General features: G+C 34.9%; 1 protein-coding gene across 10 annotated transcripts in view; it reads left to right on the top strand.

The window, feature by feature from the left end:
- Positions 1-19,698, top strand: part of PLSCR4 (phospholipid scramblase 4) — a 76,683-nt gene that overhangs the window by 37,111 nt on the left and 19,874 nt on the right. For 4 of the 10 annotated variants that reach the window (XR_001713700.3, XR_010155823.1, XR_010155822.1 and 1 more), the window contains 6 exons: positions 4,730-4,965; positions 10,420-10,462; positions 11,458-11,684; positions 14,724-14,885; positions 16,234-16,392; positions 17,061-18,113. Coding sequence is in view for 5 of the 10 variants with exons in the window: in XM_003310107.6 (XP_003310155.1) it covers positions 4,730-4,965; positions 10,420-10,462; positions 11,458-11,684; positions 14,724-14,885; positions 16,234-16,392; positions 17,061-17,105 (872 nt within the window). In the remaining 5 variants the exon portion in view is untranslated. Of the gene's footprint in view, positions 1-4,729; positions 4,966-10,419; positions 10,463-11,457; positions 11,685-14,723; positions 14,886-16,233; positions 16,393-17,060; positions 19,589-19,698 lie in introns of those variants that run through there. The other 6 variants (XM_003310107.6, XM_054681145.2, XM_003310108.7 and 3 more) reach the window with 3 other exon arrangements.

Here is a 19,698-nt window from a genome sequence, read left to right as displayed (position 1 = left end):
GCAAACTATCTGGCAAGAGACTTTTATCTTGAATATATAAAGAACATTTATAATGCAACAATAAAAATACAAATGATTCAGTTTTAGAGTAGGCAAAAGATTTAATAGATAGTTCTCCAAAGGAGATATACAAATGGCCAATAAGCACATGAAAAGATGCTGAACATCATTAGTAATCAGAAAAATGCAAATAAAAATCACAATAAGATACAACTTCATACCCACTAAGATGACTAAAATAAAAACAGACAATAACAAGTATTGGTGGAGGATGTGGAGAAAGTAGAACTCTCATATTTGCAAGTGGACATGAAATTGTAAAGCCACTTTGGAAAACAGTTTGGCAGTTAATAATGGAGTTACCAAACATTTCAGCTAATTTCACTCTTAGCTAGAGAACTGAAAACATATGTCCACACTAAAACTTGTACATGGAGGATCACAGCAGTGTTATTTATAATAGCCCAGAGTGAAAACAACCTAAATGTCCATTGACTGATTAAAGAATACCTAAAATGTGATATATCCACACAATAGAATACTACTCAGCCATAAAATGGAATTAAGTACTTATATGTGCTACAACATGGATGAACCTTGAAAACATGCCAAGTGTAAAAAAAAAAAAACAGACATAAAGTCCTATTGTATGTTTTCATTTACATGAAAAGTGTAGATTAGGCAAATCCACAGATAGTAGTGGTTTTCAGGGACTGTGGGGAAGAGAAGATGGAAATTGCTGCTAATGGATATGGGTGTTCTTTCTGGTATGATGAAAATTCTGGGTTTAGGTAGCAGTGATGGTTGCACAACTTTGAGAATATACTTAAAACCACTACATTGTACATTTTTAAAAAAGGATCAATGAAATAAAATGTTTTGTTAATCTCAAGTTTTGCCATAGAGATCCTGTTGCAATAGATTGGAATGAGGCCCAGAATCTGGAATTTTACTAAGAACTCCAGATTATCTTGAAGGACTTGGTATATTGAGCCACAATTTAAGAAACAATATGTTGAGGTGATTTTTTTCTCTAAATTTAAACATCTGCCTTTGAAAATCTGAAAAATCTAGTTCCGTTTTTAAAAATTGCCTTCATGTCTTGTCACTAAGGCTTCAGATTTTACAGTTCAAGTCTTAGCTGGTATTCCCTGCTCATAAAAAGTTGTTTTTATTTAATTTAAACTAAAATAGATCCACAGTTGGACCCCTATATTTGTGAATTCTTCATCCATGGATTCAAAAAAGTGTGGATTAAAAATATTTTAAAAGCACAATTAAAAATGACAAAAATTATACAATAAAAATAACACAAAAACAATTTATATTAGCATTTACATTGTATTAGCTATTGTAAGTAATCTAGACATCATTTAAAGTATATGGGAGGCTGTGAGTAGGTTACATGTAAATACTACACCATTTTATATAAGGGACTTAAGCATTTGTAGGTTTTGGTATTTGAGGGAGTCCTGGAACCAATCCTTTATGAATATCAAGGGACGACTATACTGAAATCTTAACATAAAATATCTTGACTTACATAATTTATTTTGTTTTCAACCACAGGACATTATTCCTTAAATTCTCTATTAAAGGAGAAAAACCTTTCTTTATCTGAGCCTGGCCTTCCTGACAGTTCAGACAACATCACTTGTGGGCTGCTTGTGGCTCCACTACTCACAGGATTTCAGTTAGAGCTACAAGACCTTAGCAATAATTTAGGGTCTGTTGCATATTTCTGGGTAGACAACCAAGACCCAGTTATTTATAAATTTTAATTAATTAATCTTAAAAACTTGGAAAGTGAAACAAAAATAAATTAGTAATGATCAAAGTTATTCAAAAAATTCCTGGTAACCAGGCCTAGATAGATATGCAGTAATGGCATTCTCATACTTATTGTTGGCAATTCTTTGACTTTAAAAAAACATAGTGAAATGCAAAGTTACCACTGCTTATCTTAAGAGACCTTGATAAAAAAATTCCTAAAGTCAAACATTAGCTGTTGTGTACTTATTCGTTTTTATGAGTACTCTTTTTTAAAAATATTTTATTTCCATAGGATTTTGGGGAACAGGTGGTATTTGGTTATATGAGTAAGTTCTTTAGTGGTGATTTTTTGTGAGATTCTAGTGCACCCACCACCCAAGCAGTATACATTGAACCCAATTTGTAGCCTTTTATCCCTCACCCCCTTCCCATCATTACCCCTGAGCCCCCAAAGTCCATTCCATTGTATCATTTCTATGCCTTTGCATCCTCATAGCTTAGCTCCCTCTTACATGTGAGAACATACGATGTTTGGTTTTCCATTCCTGAATTACTTTCCTTAGAATAATAGTCTCCAATCGCATCCAGGTTGCTGTGAATGCCATTAATTCATTCCTTTTTATGGCTGAGTAGTATTCCATCATATATATATAGGTAATCTCACATTTTTCTTTATCCACTCATTGATTGATGGGCATTTGGGCTAGTTCCGTATTATAGCAGTGAATTGTGCTGCTATAAACATGCATATGCAAGTATCTTTTTTTGACTTCTTTTCCCCTGGATAAATACCCCAGTAGTGGGATTGCTGGATCAAATGGTAGTTCTACTTTTAGTTCTTTAAGGAATCTCCACACTGTTTTCCATAGTGGCTATACTAGTTTACATTCCCACCAGCAGTGTAGAAGTGTTCCCTGTTCTCCGTATCCATGTCAACATCTGTTATTTTTTGAGTTTTTGATTATGGCCATTCTTGCAGGAATAAGGTGTTATTACATTGTGGTTTTGATTTACATTTCCCTGATCATTAGTGATGCTGAGTATTTTTTCATACGATTGTTGGCCATTTGTGTATCTTCTTTTGAGAATTGTCTATTCATGTCCTTATCCCACTTTTTGATGGGATTGTTTGTATTTTCTTGCTAATTTGTTTGAGTTCGTTACAGATTCTGGATATTAGTCCTTTGTCAGATGTATAGATTGTGAAGATTTTCTCACACTTTGGGTTGTCTGTTTACTCTGCTGACTGTTGTTTTTGCTGTGCAAAAGCTCTTTAGTTTAATTAAGTCCCACCTACTTATCATTGCTTTTGTTGCATTTGCTTTTGGGTTTTTGGTCATGAAGTCTTTGCCTAAGCCAATATCTAGAAGGGTTTTTCTGATATTATATTCTAGAATTTTTATAGTTTCAGTTCTTAGATTTAAGTCCTTGATCCATCTTGTGTTGATTTTTGTATAAGGTGAGAGATATGAGCATCCAGTTTCATTCTCATACATGTGGCTAGCCAATTATCCCAGTACCATTTATTGAATAGGGTGTCCTTTCCCCACTTTGTGTTTTGTTTGCTTTGTCAAAGATCAGTTGGCTGTATTTGGGTTTATTTTTGGGTTCCCTATTCTGTTCCATTGGTCTATGTGCCTATTTTTATACCAGTACCATCTTGTTTTGGTGACTATGTCCTTATAGTATCATTTGAAATCAAGTAATGTGATGCCTCCAGATTTGTTCTTTTCACTTACTTAGTTTTGCTTTGGCTATGCAGGCTCTTTTTTGGTTGCATATGAATTTTAGGATTGTTTTTTCTAGTTCTGTGAAGAACGGTGATAGTATTTTGATGGGAATTGCATTGAATATGTAGACTGTGCTCTTAAAGCGTGATAAAATCTCGTATCCATTTAAGGAAATCTAGGTTCCTTGATGGACTTATAATGACAAAGATAATTCATTAGATCTCTGATTGAAGGTGGAATGGGGAGAAATGATAGAGGGATAAGTGCTGTGGGCTGAATGTTTATATCCCTCCCAAATTCACATATTGAAGTCCCATTTCCCAATGTGATGTTACTTGGAAGTGGGGCCTTTCAGAGAAAATTAAATCAAAAGAGTGGAGCCCTCATGATGGCACTCATACCCTATAAGAGGAGACATGAGAGGGATTTTGTCTTTCTGTCTCTCTCTCTCCTCCTTCACTCTGTGAGCATATAGCAAGAAGGTGAACATCTGCAAACCAGGAAAGGCTCTCACCAGGTTTGACCATGCTAACATTTATCTTTGAACTTCCCAGCCTCCAGAACTATAAGAAAGAAATGCTTGTTGTTTAAGCCACTCAGTTTGTGGTATTTTGTTACAGCAGCACAACTACTAAGAAAATAACTTTAAGAAATTGAATCTAAAAGAGGTCAGGATTGGGGACCAGTCTGAGAACTCGATGATGAAGATATGTACAAGTGATTGGATCAAGGCAACCTAAAATATTCATTAAAAGCATTCCTTTGAAATGAAGTAGACATTATTTATGTAACCATAAACAATAACAATAGACATAATAACAAAAATTTGCAGGAGTAATTATATGTTAGTAATTATACGTTAGTAATTAATACGTTAGTAATTAATCCCACTACAACCTCATTAGGTAAGTTTATTATCTCCAAGGAGGAACCTAATTTATTAAGAAGCTAACATGTTTCTTCTAATGTTTCAAAACTTATTTTTGTACCATCGAAATGGGAATAATTATAAGGTTTAAGAGGATTAAATGAATTAATATGTAAATAAGTCTCCCTAATACATCGTTGGGTCATATGCAACCATGATCTGCATAAAGTGTGAATCAAAAATGGAACAAGTTGTTATATTTAAGTGGATGTCATGTGATCTATTTCATCGCATGTAAAAAGTTATGCTAACTTATAGTGTTAATAATATATAACACTTTGATTTCTTTTGAACACAGGACCCCCTGGAACAGCTGTCCCTCCACCTACTGGCTACCCAGGAGGCTTGCCTATGGGATACTACAGTCCACAGCAACCCAGTACCTTCCCTTTGTACCAGCCAGTTGGTGGTACCCATCCTGTCCGGTATCAGCCTGGCAAATATCCTATGCCAAATCAGTCTGTTCCAATAACATGGATGCCAGGGCCAACTCCTATGGCAAACTGCCCTCCTGGTCTGGAATACTTAGTTCAGGTACTCCATGAAAATACAAATTATTTTCTTACGAAATGTGACCATAGGGATCCAACAAAAAGAGAAAAAAAGCAGAACAGAGTGAATAAAGGAGATGGGTCAGTGATGACAGAGGCCATTTGTGAAACTGTAAGAACAGTGATACCAGTTTCAGAAATATGAAGGGGAAACAGCAAGTACAAGGATGTTTATAGTGGGATGAGTATGTTTTTCATAAGGATTTATGTTGAACTTCAAGGCATTCAAGATGTTTTCTTGAAAGAATTGTACAAATGGAAATAGAAAAACTATCATAGAGGATAGTTGTGTTATTTGCTTAGAAGTAAACAGTTAGCATCAAAAAAAGCACAAAAGAGAACAAAACACAATACAGTGGGTAAATTACTGAGTGCCTTAGCCCATTGCTTTTTACCACCACCCATCATTTTCATTAGCTACTCTTGTCACCCCCAAAAACAAACAATATAAATAAAAATAATGGACCCTACAAAGAATATTGCTTCAGGCCAAGTTCCAGAGACCCCCTTCATACAACACAATAACTCCCTAATTAACATCTATATAGATATTCTGCTGCCACCAGGACATCCAGATCAAAAACTGGGGTAATATGGGAAGTTTGTGCACAAATAGTTTTGTTTAAAAACCCATGTCTGAAACTAAAAAACCTGCTTAATGAAAATAAGATAAAGCTGGCAGAGTAGACGCCTTTTATTTGTGGCGTTGATTCCTGCGGTTTCAGTTACCAATGGTCAACCAGGTTCCAAAAATATTAAATGGAAAATTCTAGAAATAAACCATTCATAAATTTTAAATGTATTCTGAGTAGCATGATGAAATCTTGCACAGTCCTGCTGTGTTCTGCCTGGCACATATATCATTCCTTTGTCCAGTGTATCCACGCTGTAGATGTTATCCATAGTATACAGACCCAGAGTCACATCTTGGTTATCAGATTGACTTACAGTATCACAGTGCTTGCATTGAAGTAACTTATTTTACTTAATTATGTCTCCAAAGCACAAGAGTAGTAATGCTGGGAATTTGGATATGTCAAGGAAAGACCAAAGAGAGGCCATAAGGTCTTCCTTTCCATGTAAAGGTGAAGGTTTTTTACTTAATAATAAAAAAATTTCTATGCTAAGGTTACTAAGATCTATAGTAAAATTAATATGTCCATGAAATTGTAAAGAAGAAAAGAAAAATTTGTGCGTAGTATATACAGGATTTGGTACAATCTGTGGTTTCAGGTATCCACTGAGGGCTTGGAAAGTATCCCCTGGGGATAAGAGGGAGACTACTTTATTGGAGATTCCATAGAACCTTCTGAATCTTTTTTGTTGTTGTTTATAGAAAAGGGAAGTGCTGAAATACATTATAAAGAAGAAACTTCCCAATTTAATACTTACCTCACCAGGTCAACAGCCAAGTATTTCCTGGAGTTCTGTCATTTCTCTTTTCAATTCTGTATATTGACAGGGACCCTGATAATCTTATGTGCTGAAAACTTATTTGTATAATATTATAACATTGGTGTATAGAAGTCAATACAGTTGGATCAGGAAAATTTGGATTTTACAAAAGCCAAAATTTATCCTAAATTATTATTTGGACAAAATTTTGACAAAATGCAAAGCCACTCATTCAGGTGAAGTGCTAGAGTAAACATCTACATTATTTCAGAAGATAATAAAATGTTTGTAGCTTATCAAGTTTAGAAAGTCTCATTTCTATACTTGGTGATAAGTACAGAAGTTGTTCTTGGGAATCTAACATCTTCTACAGTCAATTCTCTTTTCAAATTGTATAGCTTTGTTTATTTAAATATTAAAAACTTGTTTCTTAATTTCTTTTATGATTCTGACAGAGGTTAATTTAACGTATTTTGTGAGTTTTCCCTTTTAGGAATATTTAGAGTTAAAGAAATAAGTGAAAAAATAAACAAAACACAGGTTTGGACCCAGGCAAACTTGGTTTTTTAATTCTGTCCTACTCTCTAGTAACTCAAAAACTTTGATAAAATTTCTAACCTCTTGCTGCTTGAATTTTATCATCTAAGATAAAATAGTATTATCAATACCTACCTTACCAGATTGTTAGGAGAATTTTTAATGATATAAGGGTCACAATGTGCCTAATATTTTTGACATAAAGGGCCGTCCCAAAGGATGAAAGCTATGTGGCTGTTATTAGCTGAAATACCTTCTTATGTGTGAATGCAAGACATAGAGCCAATCTTTTTCCTCTATCTACCCTAGTCTTTTTGAGATCTCACATGGAGATTACATGAACCTTTATCAAGGTTACCAAGAGTCCTAAAACATCCAAATTAGCACGATTATATTATTTCCAGAGTCTTGGCTTTGCCAGTGACTTTACCAATTTGTCAAAGAACTGCCCCTTAACAGACACATATTATTGAGTTCCAAGGAGGGACACAATAATATTGAAATTAGGCCAGTTAATAATCCTGTGATGGCCTCTGAGTGTTCAAGTGAAAGAAACAATTGCACATCTCTCACTGTAAATAAGAAAGCTGGAAATGATTTAGCTTAATGAGGAAGGCATGTTGAAAGTTGAGATAGGCCAAAAGCTAGTCTTCTAGCACCAGTTAGCAAAGCTGTAAATGCAAAGGAAAAGTTCTTGAAGGAAATTGAAAGTGATATTACTCCAATGAACATATGAATGGTGAAAAGTAAAAGAGCCTAATTGCTGATATGGAGAAAGTTTTAGTGGTCTAGAAAGAAGATCAAACCAGTCACAACATTTCCTTAAGCCAAAGCATAATTCAGAGCAAAGCCCTATCTCTCCTAAATTCTATGTAGGCTGAGAAAGGTGAGGAAGCTACAGAAAAAAAAAGTTTGAAGCTGGCAGAGGTTGGCTCACAAGGCTTAACGGGGGGAAAAAGGCACTTTTGTAACATAGAAGTGCAAGGTGAAGCAGCAAGTCCTGATGTAGAAGCTGCAGTAAGTTTTTCAGAAAATCCTAACTATAACAAGATCATTGATGAAGGTGACTCTACTAAACAACAGATTTTGAATATAGATGCAACAGCCTTCTGTTGGAAGAAGATGCCTTCTAGGACTTTCATAGCTAAAAAGGAGAAGTCAACGCCTGACGTGAAAACTTCAAAGGACAGACTGACTTCCCTGTTAGGGTCTCTTGCAAAACATTACTGCTCACTGACAACACATCTGGTCACCCAAGAGCTCTGATGGAGACGTATAAGGAGATTAATGTTGTTTTAATGCCTGCTAACACAACATCCATTCTGCAGCCCATGGGTCAAAGTATAATTTCGATTTACAAGTCTTATTGTTAAAAAAATGAATTTCGTTAGGCTATAGTTGCCATAGATGGTGTCATTTCTCAGACAGATCTGGGCAAAATAAATTGAAAACCATGTGGAAAGGATTCATCATTCTAGATGCCAATAAGGACATTCATGATTCATGGGAAGAGGTCAAAATATCAGCATTAACAGGTGTTTGGGAGAAGCTGATTGCCGCTTTTATGATGATTTTGAAGGGTTCAAGATTTCAGTGGAGGAAGTAACTTCAGATATGATGGAAACAGCAAGAGAACTAGAATTTGAAGTGGAACCTGCAGATGTGACTGAATCACTGCAACTCATGATACAACTTTAACAGATGAGCACTTGCTTCTTATGTATAAGCAAAGAAAGTGCTTCCTTGAGATGAAATTTACTCCTGGTGAGAATTCTGTGAACATTGTTGAAATGACAAAGGTTTTAGAATACTACACAAATATAATTGATAAAGCAGTGGCAGTTTTTAGGTGGATTGACTCCAATTTTGAAGGAAGTTCTACTGCGGTAAAATACTACAAAGAACATCATGTGCTACAAGGAGATCTTTCATGCGGAGAAGAATCAGTCAATTGATATGGCAAACTTCATTATCTTTTGTTAAGAAATTGCTGCTGCTAACCTGGGCTTCAGCAATCACCACCCTGACCATTTAGCAGTCATTAACATAGAGACAAGACCCTCTACCAGCAAGAGGATTGTGACTAGCTGAAGTCTAAGATGATTGTTAGCAGTTTTTAGCAATAAAGTTTTTTAAAATTAAGATATATACTTCGTTTAGATTAATACTCTTACACACACTGTAGACTACATTATAGTGTAAACATAATTTTAGATTCAATAAGAAAATAAAACATTCATGTCACTCACTTACTTACAATAATTGCTTTATTGCATTGGTCTGGAACCAAACTTGTAGCATCTTCAGAGTATGCCTGTAGTTTATATTTTTACTTTTCACTTCTAGATTTTAATACCCTACTTTTCTAAAATGGACTATAAACCATTTTAGTAGCCACTTTTGGTATTTTATGAGGCATATTTCTGTCTCCTTATGTCATTGTGTTTTTATATAAGAAAAAGGTTTTAATTAAGCATAGATTGTGCCCTTTGTACCGTCCTGTAATTAATCACACCATAAAACATTCATGTTTAGGTACATTATTTTAATTTCATGTATTACTGCATTCAGATATTCTTCATTAATTAATGTACTTAACCAATGTTTGGTGAAATATGGCACTTCAGGCAGTGTTCTGGGCTCAGGGATTAGGAATGGTCTAATGGTCTAAATGATGTAAAATTATACAAATATAATCAGTGTGTCCTCAAGAAGGTTTCTTTTCTTCTGCTAGAATGTTCTCACATGTAACAGATAATGTGCCCATCAAACTGCTCATCTTTAGAATGATTCCTAAGATAGAAATTTCTCTAGTGGTATATACCCAGCCGTCCTTTTCATGGGTTGCCATCTAACAATGTTTCCTTTCTCTTCCCCTAATCCTATTCACATGCTTCCTGGTGTCATAGACCCTTCCCTTATTAAAGTGTGCACTTGGGGAAGACCCTGGCATTTGTAGATCAAGTGAATGCAAGTCAGTTTATAAACCTCTGCTGGAGGTACCTGTAAAATAATATAAAATGGGGACACTCCATGTGAGGTTCACCCTGGCTTGTTTGTTCTCCTTAAGCCACTGAGAGACTTCCCTTCTCTATGGCTGGTCCATGTTAATCGTTCTGAACTTAACTAAACAACTACAGGCTATGGATGACATGTAGAGAGACCAGTGAGTAGGGACTTATCTAGGAACAATCTATAAGCACAGCTTCTTCTGATGTGATTACTACAGCAAGTAGATGTTTTGTTTTTCTGATATAGCAGACAACTTTTTAAAGTGGTACTGAAAGAAAGTGTTTTTCTAATATGGACAACTCTGCTAATATCCATCCAATCAGATGCAGATAAGCTAATTTCAGTTGGTAAAATTTTTTTGATTCTATTGACTTTCAAAAATATATTTTGGTATCAATTGATGCATTTTAATATCTATTTCATCAGTTTATTTTACAGTGGTATTTTAGTTCTGTTATTTCTGTCTTCTAATTGCTTTGTTTTATCCCAACAGTTGGACAACATACATGTTCTTCAGCATTTTGAGCCTCTGGAAAGTATGTATAATTTTTGTAGTGCTCAGCAGTATTTTAATCAGATGGAAATTTGCATTATCTAATATCTAGTTCCTTCTTTATATTGATCATGTTTTAGTGGCTCAAAGAAAAAAAAACTGCTGTATTACCCTATCTTCAAGAAAGTAATAAAGTGAATTATTTTGTATAATTTTATCCTTCTATACATCATATAATCATAAGCTCTTAGATTTGAAAAGGGCTTACATTTTATCTGGTCAATAGCCCTACACTTTACCCATTGTTCCTACTCCACATTTACCTTTCAAAGATGAGTAAAAAAAGGAGGCAAGAGACTAAATGAGTTAGCCAGGGACACCACAGTCAGCTAATCACCTCCAGATCAGGAAATAGCATTTAAACCACAGTCAGCTAATCAGTGGCAGAGCTGGAAATAGAATCCAAATCTGCCAAATCGTAGTCCAGTGCCCTCGCTTTGGAAGTAAGAAGAAAAGATCTCAGTCAAAATGATGCCTGTTCTCAGTTCATCCTACAAGAGTACTGACCCTCACTAAACCAGCTGTGCACATTCGTTTGGCCACCACATAGGGCCTTTGACTTTTCTTGGTTTGTTCTCTTGTTTGTAATTAGTAATGACCCTACTCCTCCAAGCATGTTTCGTGAACTGATTAATTAATGGTCAAATGTATAATTTTTTAAAATGGTTTTATAATTAAAGTTTTCTGAATTCAGATACTCCAGGAATTGAAACAAAAGGGTTGTTTCAATCTTTTCTTTTATGTAAAATTTTTTTAATGTTTACACTGAACTTCTTAAAAGAAATGTTTTAAATTTTCACAATTGCTTAAATACTTTTAGATAATATGATTTTTGGAGTACTCTAATCAATTCTACATATTTCACCTGAAACTTTAAAAAAGCTATGTTGCTTTAAGCCCTTAAGAAATACTAAACAAGGACTTTCTGAGGCCCATTTTAAATGTTTCTAATATAGACTTACTCATTTTATTTTTTAGTGATGACATGTTTTGAAACTAATAATAGATATGATATTAAAAACAACTCAGACCAGATGGTTTACATTGTAACCGAAGACACAGATGACTTTACCAGGAATGCCTATCGGACACTAAGGCCCTTCGTCCTCCGTGTCACTGATTGTATGGGCCGAGAAATCATGACAATGCAGAGACCCTTCAGATGCACCTGCTGTTGCTTCTGTTGCCCCTCTGCCAGACAAGAGGTCAGAGAATGGAAGTCTGATCCACAGCTTGCTTCTGATCCAACTCTTCATGGCATAGTGTGCTCCTTCCACTACATGGGGAGGATATTCCCTGGCCCTGCCAGCCAGAATGGAAGAAGATAGTGGGGAGGGAGGAAACCAAATTGTCTCACCTAAGGAAAATCATAGAGGATTTTTTCTTTTTGGTTACTACTTTTTAGTGCTTAAATAAGTGGGTCAAGCACAATTGACATACGTGTAGTCAATAATTATGATTCCATCAGTTGCATCTACTGAATTAGAAATTTACCTACCACATTTATCTAAATGTACGTACCTATCACTAGATAAAGCAATGCTAAAGATAAACATATGCTTTTAGAATTGGAAGGGACTTAAATATGTTTAGAGTACCCATCACAACGCATACCTTGCCACAGATAAAGAGTGGCTCAAAATTACTAAACGGCTGAGGTGTTACATTTGGCTAAGGACAGGGCTGGAACTAGAATACAGATGTGCTGAGTTACAGTGTGGTTACTCATTATCTTGCATTTCTAAGCAAGTTATTTTCTGTAGGGAAAAGAGAAGCAGTTTTGGAGAGAAACCAAACAGAGTCTGAATTCTAGATATGTCACCTACTTAAATCTGTAAAATTTAATTAACCTGTTTGAGCCTTAGTGTTCTTATACATAAACTGGGTAGTATAATACATCATAGGATTACTGGAATACTTAAATAATCTGTTAAATAACATCCTTTACTAAATATTAATTTTTTACAACCGTCTCCAGGCCTTATTTACCTGTAAAATGGAAATATTAATAGTACCTATCGGATAGGATGATCATTTTAGGGATTAAGTCAATTCCTCTGCACAGTTCCTAGCAAATAGTATAGTACTCAATGAATATTTTCTCTTTTCCGAAATCTTACTCCTTTGTTATTATTGACTTTGTGATAACAGCCTTATATCTGAAGTGAATACCTATTATCCTTGATCCTTTTGGATATAGTAGGCATTTATCTTCATATTTATGAGTTAGATTTTTTTTAATTAAAGCCTATAGATACAGCCTTCTGAAATTATAGGAAGCCAGAATAAAGGAAAGCAAATCAAAATTACAGCTGGGCAGGATGGTTTACACCTGTAATTCCAACACTTTGAGAGGCTGAGGTGGGAGGATCACTTGAGGCCAGGAGGTTGAGATCAGCCTGGGCAACATAGTAAAACCCCATCTCTACAAAAATAAAAAATAAAAAAAATTAGCCAGGCCTGGTGATGTGTGTCTGTGGTCCCAGCTACTTGGGTGACTAAGGTAGGAGGATCACTTGAGCCCAGGATGTCGAGGCTGCAGTGACTTGTGATTACACCACTTCACTCCAGCCTGGGTGACAGAGAAAGACCCTTACTCCTAAAAAAAATTACAAGCCTAGTCCAATTTATGACACTTTTGTCTCATAACTTTACCCAGGTTTTTTCTTCAGATTTCTCCAGTTTTACTTGTATTAATTTGTGTGTGTGTGTGTGTGTGTGTGTGTATACATTTAGTTTATGCAGTTTTATCATTTGTGTAGATTCCTGTTTCCATCAGCACAATACAAATCCCAAACAGTTCCATCATCACCAAAGTCCTCTTTTATTACCATATCCACCTTCCTCCCTCCTCTTTGTCCCTAGCCCTTCATAACCACTAATCTGTTCTCTATGTTTATAATCTTGTCATTTCGAGAGTGTTATTTTAACAGAATCATATAGTATGTAACTTTTCAGGATTGGTCTTTTTCATCCACGGTAATTAACTGGAGATTCATACAAGCTGTTACCACTAGTTCATTCCCTTTTATGGCTGAGTAGTATACCATGGTATGAATTTTTAAGGAATTTATTTTTGTACATTTTTATTTTTATCTCATAGGTTTAAACTTATATGAGATAGCTCTATGATACTCTCAAATTTATATATTTGTATATAGGTGTGAATTTATACATATGAACAATAATACCTTAATTTAATAATGTATGAAACTGTGCAGTCCTGTTCCATGTCCTGGGTAATCCTTTCCCCAAATTCTTATGAAAGTACATGTAACACCAGAGAAATAGTCAATAAAATTTTCACTTTGGGCTTTTACCAAATAATTTAATCTTTATGACTCATTATTATTAAACAGGAAGATCTTAATTATTCACAAAATAATATTGTTGAAGATAAATAGCTAAAAACAGGGTAGTGGACAATATTTTAAAACTTTTAAAAAATGGCTTTATAAACCCATGTACACATTTTGTTGTTTTCACAATATATAATTTTCAAAATGCCTCTTTTCTCTTTTGTTTTCTGTTATAATTTTCATGTCTGAGATTTGATTTTACCCAATTTCAAATCTAAAAAGTCAGCTTAACTGTTTAATAGACTGAGTCAGAAGAAATGAGACTCCTAGGAAGGAGACAGGACCGTTTTACAGCACAGCAAGCAGCATAAGTGTGTAGGTTCCCCTCATCTCCAAGTTCTGAGGTTGACTTGGAGAAGCCCATTGCTTCCTCATTGTAAGCCTTTTATTTTTGACTTATCCTGAGAAAATTGTTCTTTCTGATGGAGAAGCAGTGTAGTGTAGTATCAACAATAAGCCTTGAAACCAAGCCAACTTATCTCTGTGCCACTTCCTAGTTCCACGTTTTAGAAAGTGTTTAACACTTGCAAGCCTCAGTTTCCTCATCTGTAAAATGGAGATTAAAATACTTATATTTTTCAGAGTTATAAATATCAGCTGTTTATGCAGCTTGCCAACACTGAACTTGGACAACTGGCCATTACGTAACAAGCCCTAATTAAGCCTGCTGTCTATCCCAGAGGCAAACATGACCTCATCCGTTAAAGCTTTTCACTGAAATACAACCTGAAGAATGGCCTGGGTGAGATGGAAGGCTGTCACTCCCAACAATAATTTCCCTAGTCTTTGAATGAGTGAGGACACATCTAGGTTGTGTATGTGCGTATGTGTAAGTGTATGTGTATGCATGTAGCATCCTAACTTCTGTCACTGTTTTGTTTGCAGCTGGAGGTGCAGTGTCCTCCTGGTGTCACCATTGGCTTTGTTGCGGAACATTGGAACCTGTGCAGGGCGGTGTACAGCATCCAAAATGAGAAGAAGGAAAATGTGATGAGAGTTCGTGGGCCATGCTCAACCTATGGCTGTGGTTCAGATTCTGTTTTTGAGGTGAAACTATGTAAAAATAGTGTTTCTGATATTTTTCCTACTCATATTAACAGACCATGGAAAGATCTGGTTGTAGACATTTTTTTTAATGTGAATGAATAACATAGTGTTAGGAAAGAGTTAATTAACCAGTTGACATCAAAAGATTTTAAAGTTATTGTGAGTAGATTGAGGTTTTCCAAAATGAAAGCTTTTTTTATGACTTCAGTGCTTGATAAAAATAAAAAGAAATCATTTAATACATTAAATATTCTGAGAGTAAATAGCTTGACCTAATTCATCTATTCTATTGTTGGCTATATGTAATTAACCATTTTTTTCCCTAGATTTCTAGGCTGGGAATATAGGCTCTAAGTAATGCAAGTGCCCAACATGTCACAGAACATACCAAGTACTCCTTAGGCTGTGGAAATACTTATTTGCAGGATACAAGTCTGTCAGCATCCTCAAGAAATCAGATAACACTAACAATATGGATAAAACTTATAATAGTTTTAACATTTTTTTCAATAAAAAGAAAAATTATTTTGTTTTGCCTTTATCTCACTGGCTACAAAATGCTGGTTCATTACCCTACGAGTCTGACACAGGAAATTCCTAGAAATATTTCCTAGGCTTCTTAAAGAATATTTTTTGAATGCCTTGCAATTAGGCAAGATTCATCATCTTCAAAACTGCTTGCTCATATGTTTCCTATGATACTCAAGAAACTTTCCTTAGTTCTTATTTTCTATTACTGTGTCGTTAAGCATTGCTTATTTATTAAAAGAGCAATGTAGATAAGCCAGATTGCTAGGGCAGGGTGTGTGTGATCATTCCCATTGCCAAGTGACATTAGAAGTTAGTATTTGGATATTTTCCCTGTGACAAGTGCCAGGTTTCCCCTTTTAGGAACTGAAGCTCGTTGGTATCTGGCCGTATATTAAGAAGACAAGGTGAATTTCGCTCACAAAAACTTAAGTGATGTGAAGTGCACAGTACTTGTTTCCCGGTTTTTGCTCATAGGTTTCCCTAGATTGGAAGTGACTCTCTCTCAATTCCCACCCTTTACTATGTTGAGAAGAATTTCATAATCAGTTCAAATCATACCTCTTCTTAAAAGGTCCCTTAATAACTCATTTGAAGATGAAGAAAGAGCAGCAGTCTGAGACTTTTAAGAATACCCTAGCTCAGTTATTAACCAGTTGCAAGGCAGTTAACCCTTTTTGGCCATTATTTTCTCATTTCAAATTATATAATTACATAGTCTTTTTCTGCATTGTATTTATGTTATCTGAACATAAGCAGAACATTAAAACGTGCTTCAATGCGTTTCAATCATCATAAAGGCACATTCTTGTCATTCCAGGTCAAATCCCTTGATGGTGTATCCAACATCGGCAGTATTATCCGGAAGTGGAATGGTTTGTTATCAGCAATGGCAGATGCTGACCATTTTGACATTCACTTCCCACTAGACCTGGATGTGAAGATGAAAGCCATGATTTTTGGAGCTTGCTTCCTCATTGTAAGCCTTCTATTTTTGAGTTATCCTGAGAGAGTTGTTCTTTCTGATGGAGAAGCAGTATAGTGTAGTATAAAGAATAAGCCTTGAAACCAATCCAACTTATCTCTGTGCCACTTACTAGTTACATGGTTTAGAAAGTGTTTACACTTGAAAGCCTCAGTTTCCTCATCTGTAAAATGGAGATTAAAATACTTATAATTTTCAGGGTTATGAATGTTAGCTATCATGGTAAAATGACCAGGGGAGTACTTAGATAACATTAGGTATCCATTGGGTATAATTATCATCATTGCATGTTATTTGTCATTGTCACTACTTAAAAATGCCTAGCCTATGATTTCTTAGTGAAATAACTCTAAAGTAGATATCCCATTCCTCCTTCCTTTCTGCCTGTCACTGTACTCTTTGGGGTTGTCCAATCCTGAGATTATGAAGTTTTTCCTCTTTTTAATGATGAGATTCAGTTAATTGGCACTTCAAATGGAAAACTAACAGTTCCAAATTTGTAACTGCTGCTCTTCACAGTAGGTGCTCTTCATAAATATTTCCCTAAATTTATGTATTTTAACTGGAATGGGGGAATCCCCTAATAAATTACAAAGGATAATACTGCATGCATTATACCTAATTATCTATATATCTACATATAATTCTTTTTCCAATTTCAGGACTTCATGTATTTTGAAAGATCTCCACCACAACGTTCAAGATAGAGAGACACAGCAAGCCATCAACTATGGTTAATTTTGAAAAATGGAAAAGTTGGATTGGGCTTACAGTCAGCACTCAGTTATTTGCAAGTGTATTTCTTTGCTTTGTAGAGTATTTTTATTGGGTGTTAACTTTGACAGCTGAGAGTGGGCTTGCAAGAACACAGTCTAAAAGTGTGTTTCAATTGAGTATCTCTCTAGTAGAATAGGAGTTCATCCTAAAAAGCTGTGACTCATTAACCCAGTAAACATATACAAAGTAAGCTTAAAACACTATAAACATGAGATAAGGGAAAATGAATCCAGAGTTCTCAATATGAGTGAATAGGTAGTGAAATAATAAGGCTTTTTAGAGCAGACTTTGTTGGGATAAAAAAACCTGGCTTCTATCCCTAACCCTTTCCTACCTTTCCTCTCCGTCAACATGTCCTCATACTGAAGACAAACTTGTTTCAATGATAGTCTTCATTTTTAAAAACAAAAAGGCAGGCAGACAGAAATAATGATGTTTTCTTGTACTAAGAAGGTACTACTTGTACACATATATCAAAACCTCATTCTGCAAAGTTTTTGAAGGTTTCAATGGGAAATTTGATTTTATTACAAAATAAAACATTTTTTAATGTTAAAGTTTATATATTCCATGCTTGTTTTCTCATTCACTGGCATGGATGATCAGGAGCTGCCTATATATGAAGGCAGAATCAGACTATCAGGAAAGGAGCTGGCCAGGGCCACAGCCAATGAAGATCTCTGAGCAACTTAGAGACATTGGTGTCATTATATGAAGCTTGCATTTAATACATTTATACATAATACATTTGTACATTTAATTCGTAACGTCTCTTGGTCACAGATGCCTTATATATAAAATAAGTTGCCAAATCTCTAAGATTGCCTAGTACACCTTTGTATTTCATTTGATGTGATACCCAGAAGAGATCATTGTTTTTTGTTTTTGTTTTTGTTTTTTTCAAGAAGATCCTTCGTGATCACCATGCTGTTCTCATGGTAAGAACTGGAGTTATGTTTTTAAATTTGGAAATATGACATTTTATGTAGCACTTTATAAAAAGTGAAAGCGACAAATTCCACCGCTGCTTAATACTGCTTTGCTTCTTTTTATTGACGTGATAGATAAATATGTATCTACACAGAGTAATAATAATAAAACACAGCAAACATTCTATTTATCTATGGTCTACAGCATGCCAGTAAATAATATGTCGGACCAATAATAAATTATCAATTACACATTTTTGTGTTGACTAATTAAAAGCATAGTGTATAAGTGAGTACACTCTAATTAACTTGCTTCTGTTGCACTTTAGTTTTCTACCTGCATATGGACTGCATTTTTTTTAACACAGTCAGTATGTAGAATGGGATGTATTCTTCTGCTGCTGCTTATTAAATAAAGAAAGCCTGAGTGTTCTTCGATGGGGTTATTCTGAGATGAGGGTCTTAGCCTACAGTTCTTTTTGAAATGAAAGGTGCTTTGTTTTTTAATTATATTCATCTTTTCAGGGTAAATTTGTTTTTCTGAGTTTCTCATAATGCTCATTTTTACATGCTGCTACTAGCTTTTTTTTTAAAAAAAGTAAAAGTTGCTGCTTTCTAAAATATTAATTGCCTTCTATTTGAAAGTGCCATTTTAATTGTAAGTAGACTATGTATTTCCTATAATGATGTCTGATATTTAAATAGGAAATCAGACAAACAATATTCAGAAAGTTTAAGCATATAAACTTTTTATTTTTAACTTGCCTAAATCCCTGTATTCCAAAACCTGCTGCATCATAATAAATATATCTATATATATTTAGCATAAGACGTGATATTTTTAATTTCTTTTTAAAAAAATTATATTTGTGTCTCTTAGAGTTAAAATTTTCTTTATAAAATATTGTCATATGTCATAGTTATAATACAATTCACATGATTTCTATGTTTCTTAATGATATTTTGTTGTGTAAAATTGATCGGATTGATTAAAAAACAAATTCTCTGGAATTTGTGCATTCATGCTTTTTCGTATTCTTTATGGCTTTTAAATAAATATACAATGGTTAATAGTAAAACACTTTTATTTTTTGACTTTGAATCTTCAAATACTTTTTTCACAGGGATTTAGAAGTAATTTTTATTGATTATTAGGTTTATTCAAGGCCCTTGCTTTCTAATATAAATTTAATATTATTAAAGTCAGCCGGGCACGGTAGCTCACGCCTGTAATCCCAGCACTTTGGGAGGCCGAGGCGGGCGGATCACGAGGTCAGGAGATCGAGACCACGGTGAAACCCCGTCTCTACTAAAAAAAATACAAAAAAAATTAGCCGGGCGCGGTGGCGGGCGCCTGTAGTCCCAGCTACTCGGGAGGCTGAGGCAGGAGAATGGCGTGAACCCAGGAGGCGGAGCTTGCAGTGAGCCAAGATCACGCCACTGCACTCCAGCCTGGGCGACAGAGCAAGACTCCGTCTCAAAAATATATATATATATATATATATATATATATATATATATATATATAATTAAAGTCATTTCTGTAGTGTTGCTTAGTAGTAACTAGTTTTCTTATATGACCAAGTTATTTGTA

The sequence above is a fragment of the Pan troglodytes genome, chromosome 2 (genome assembly GCF_028858775.2).
Source record: "Pan troglodytes isolate AG18354 chromosome 2, NHGRI_mPanTro3-v2.0_pri, whole genome shotgun sequence".
NCBI classification, from domain to species: Eukaryota; Metazoa; Chordata; class Mammalia; order Primates; family Hominidae; genus Pan; species Pan troglodytes.
This window is presented reverse-complemented; position numbering and strand designations above follow the sequence as displayed.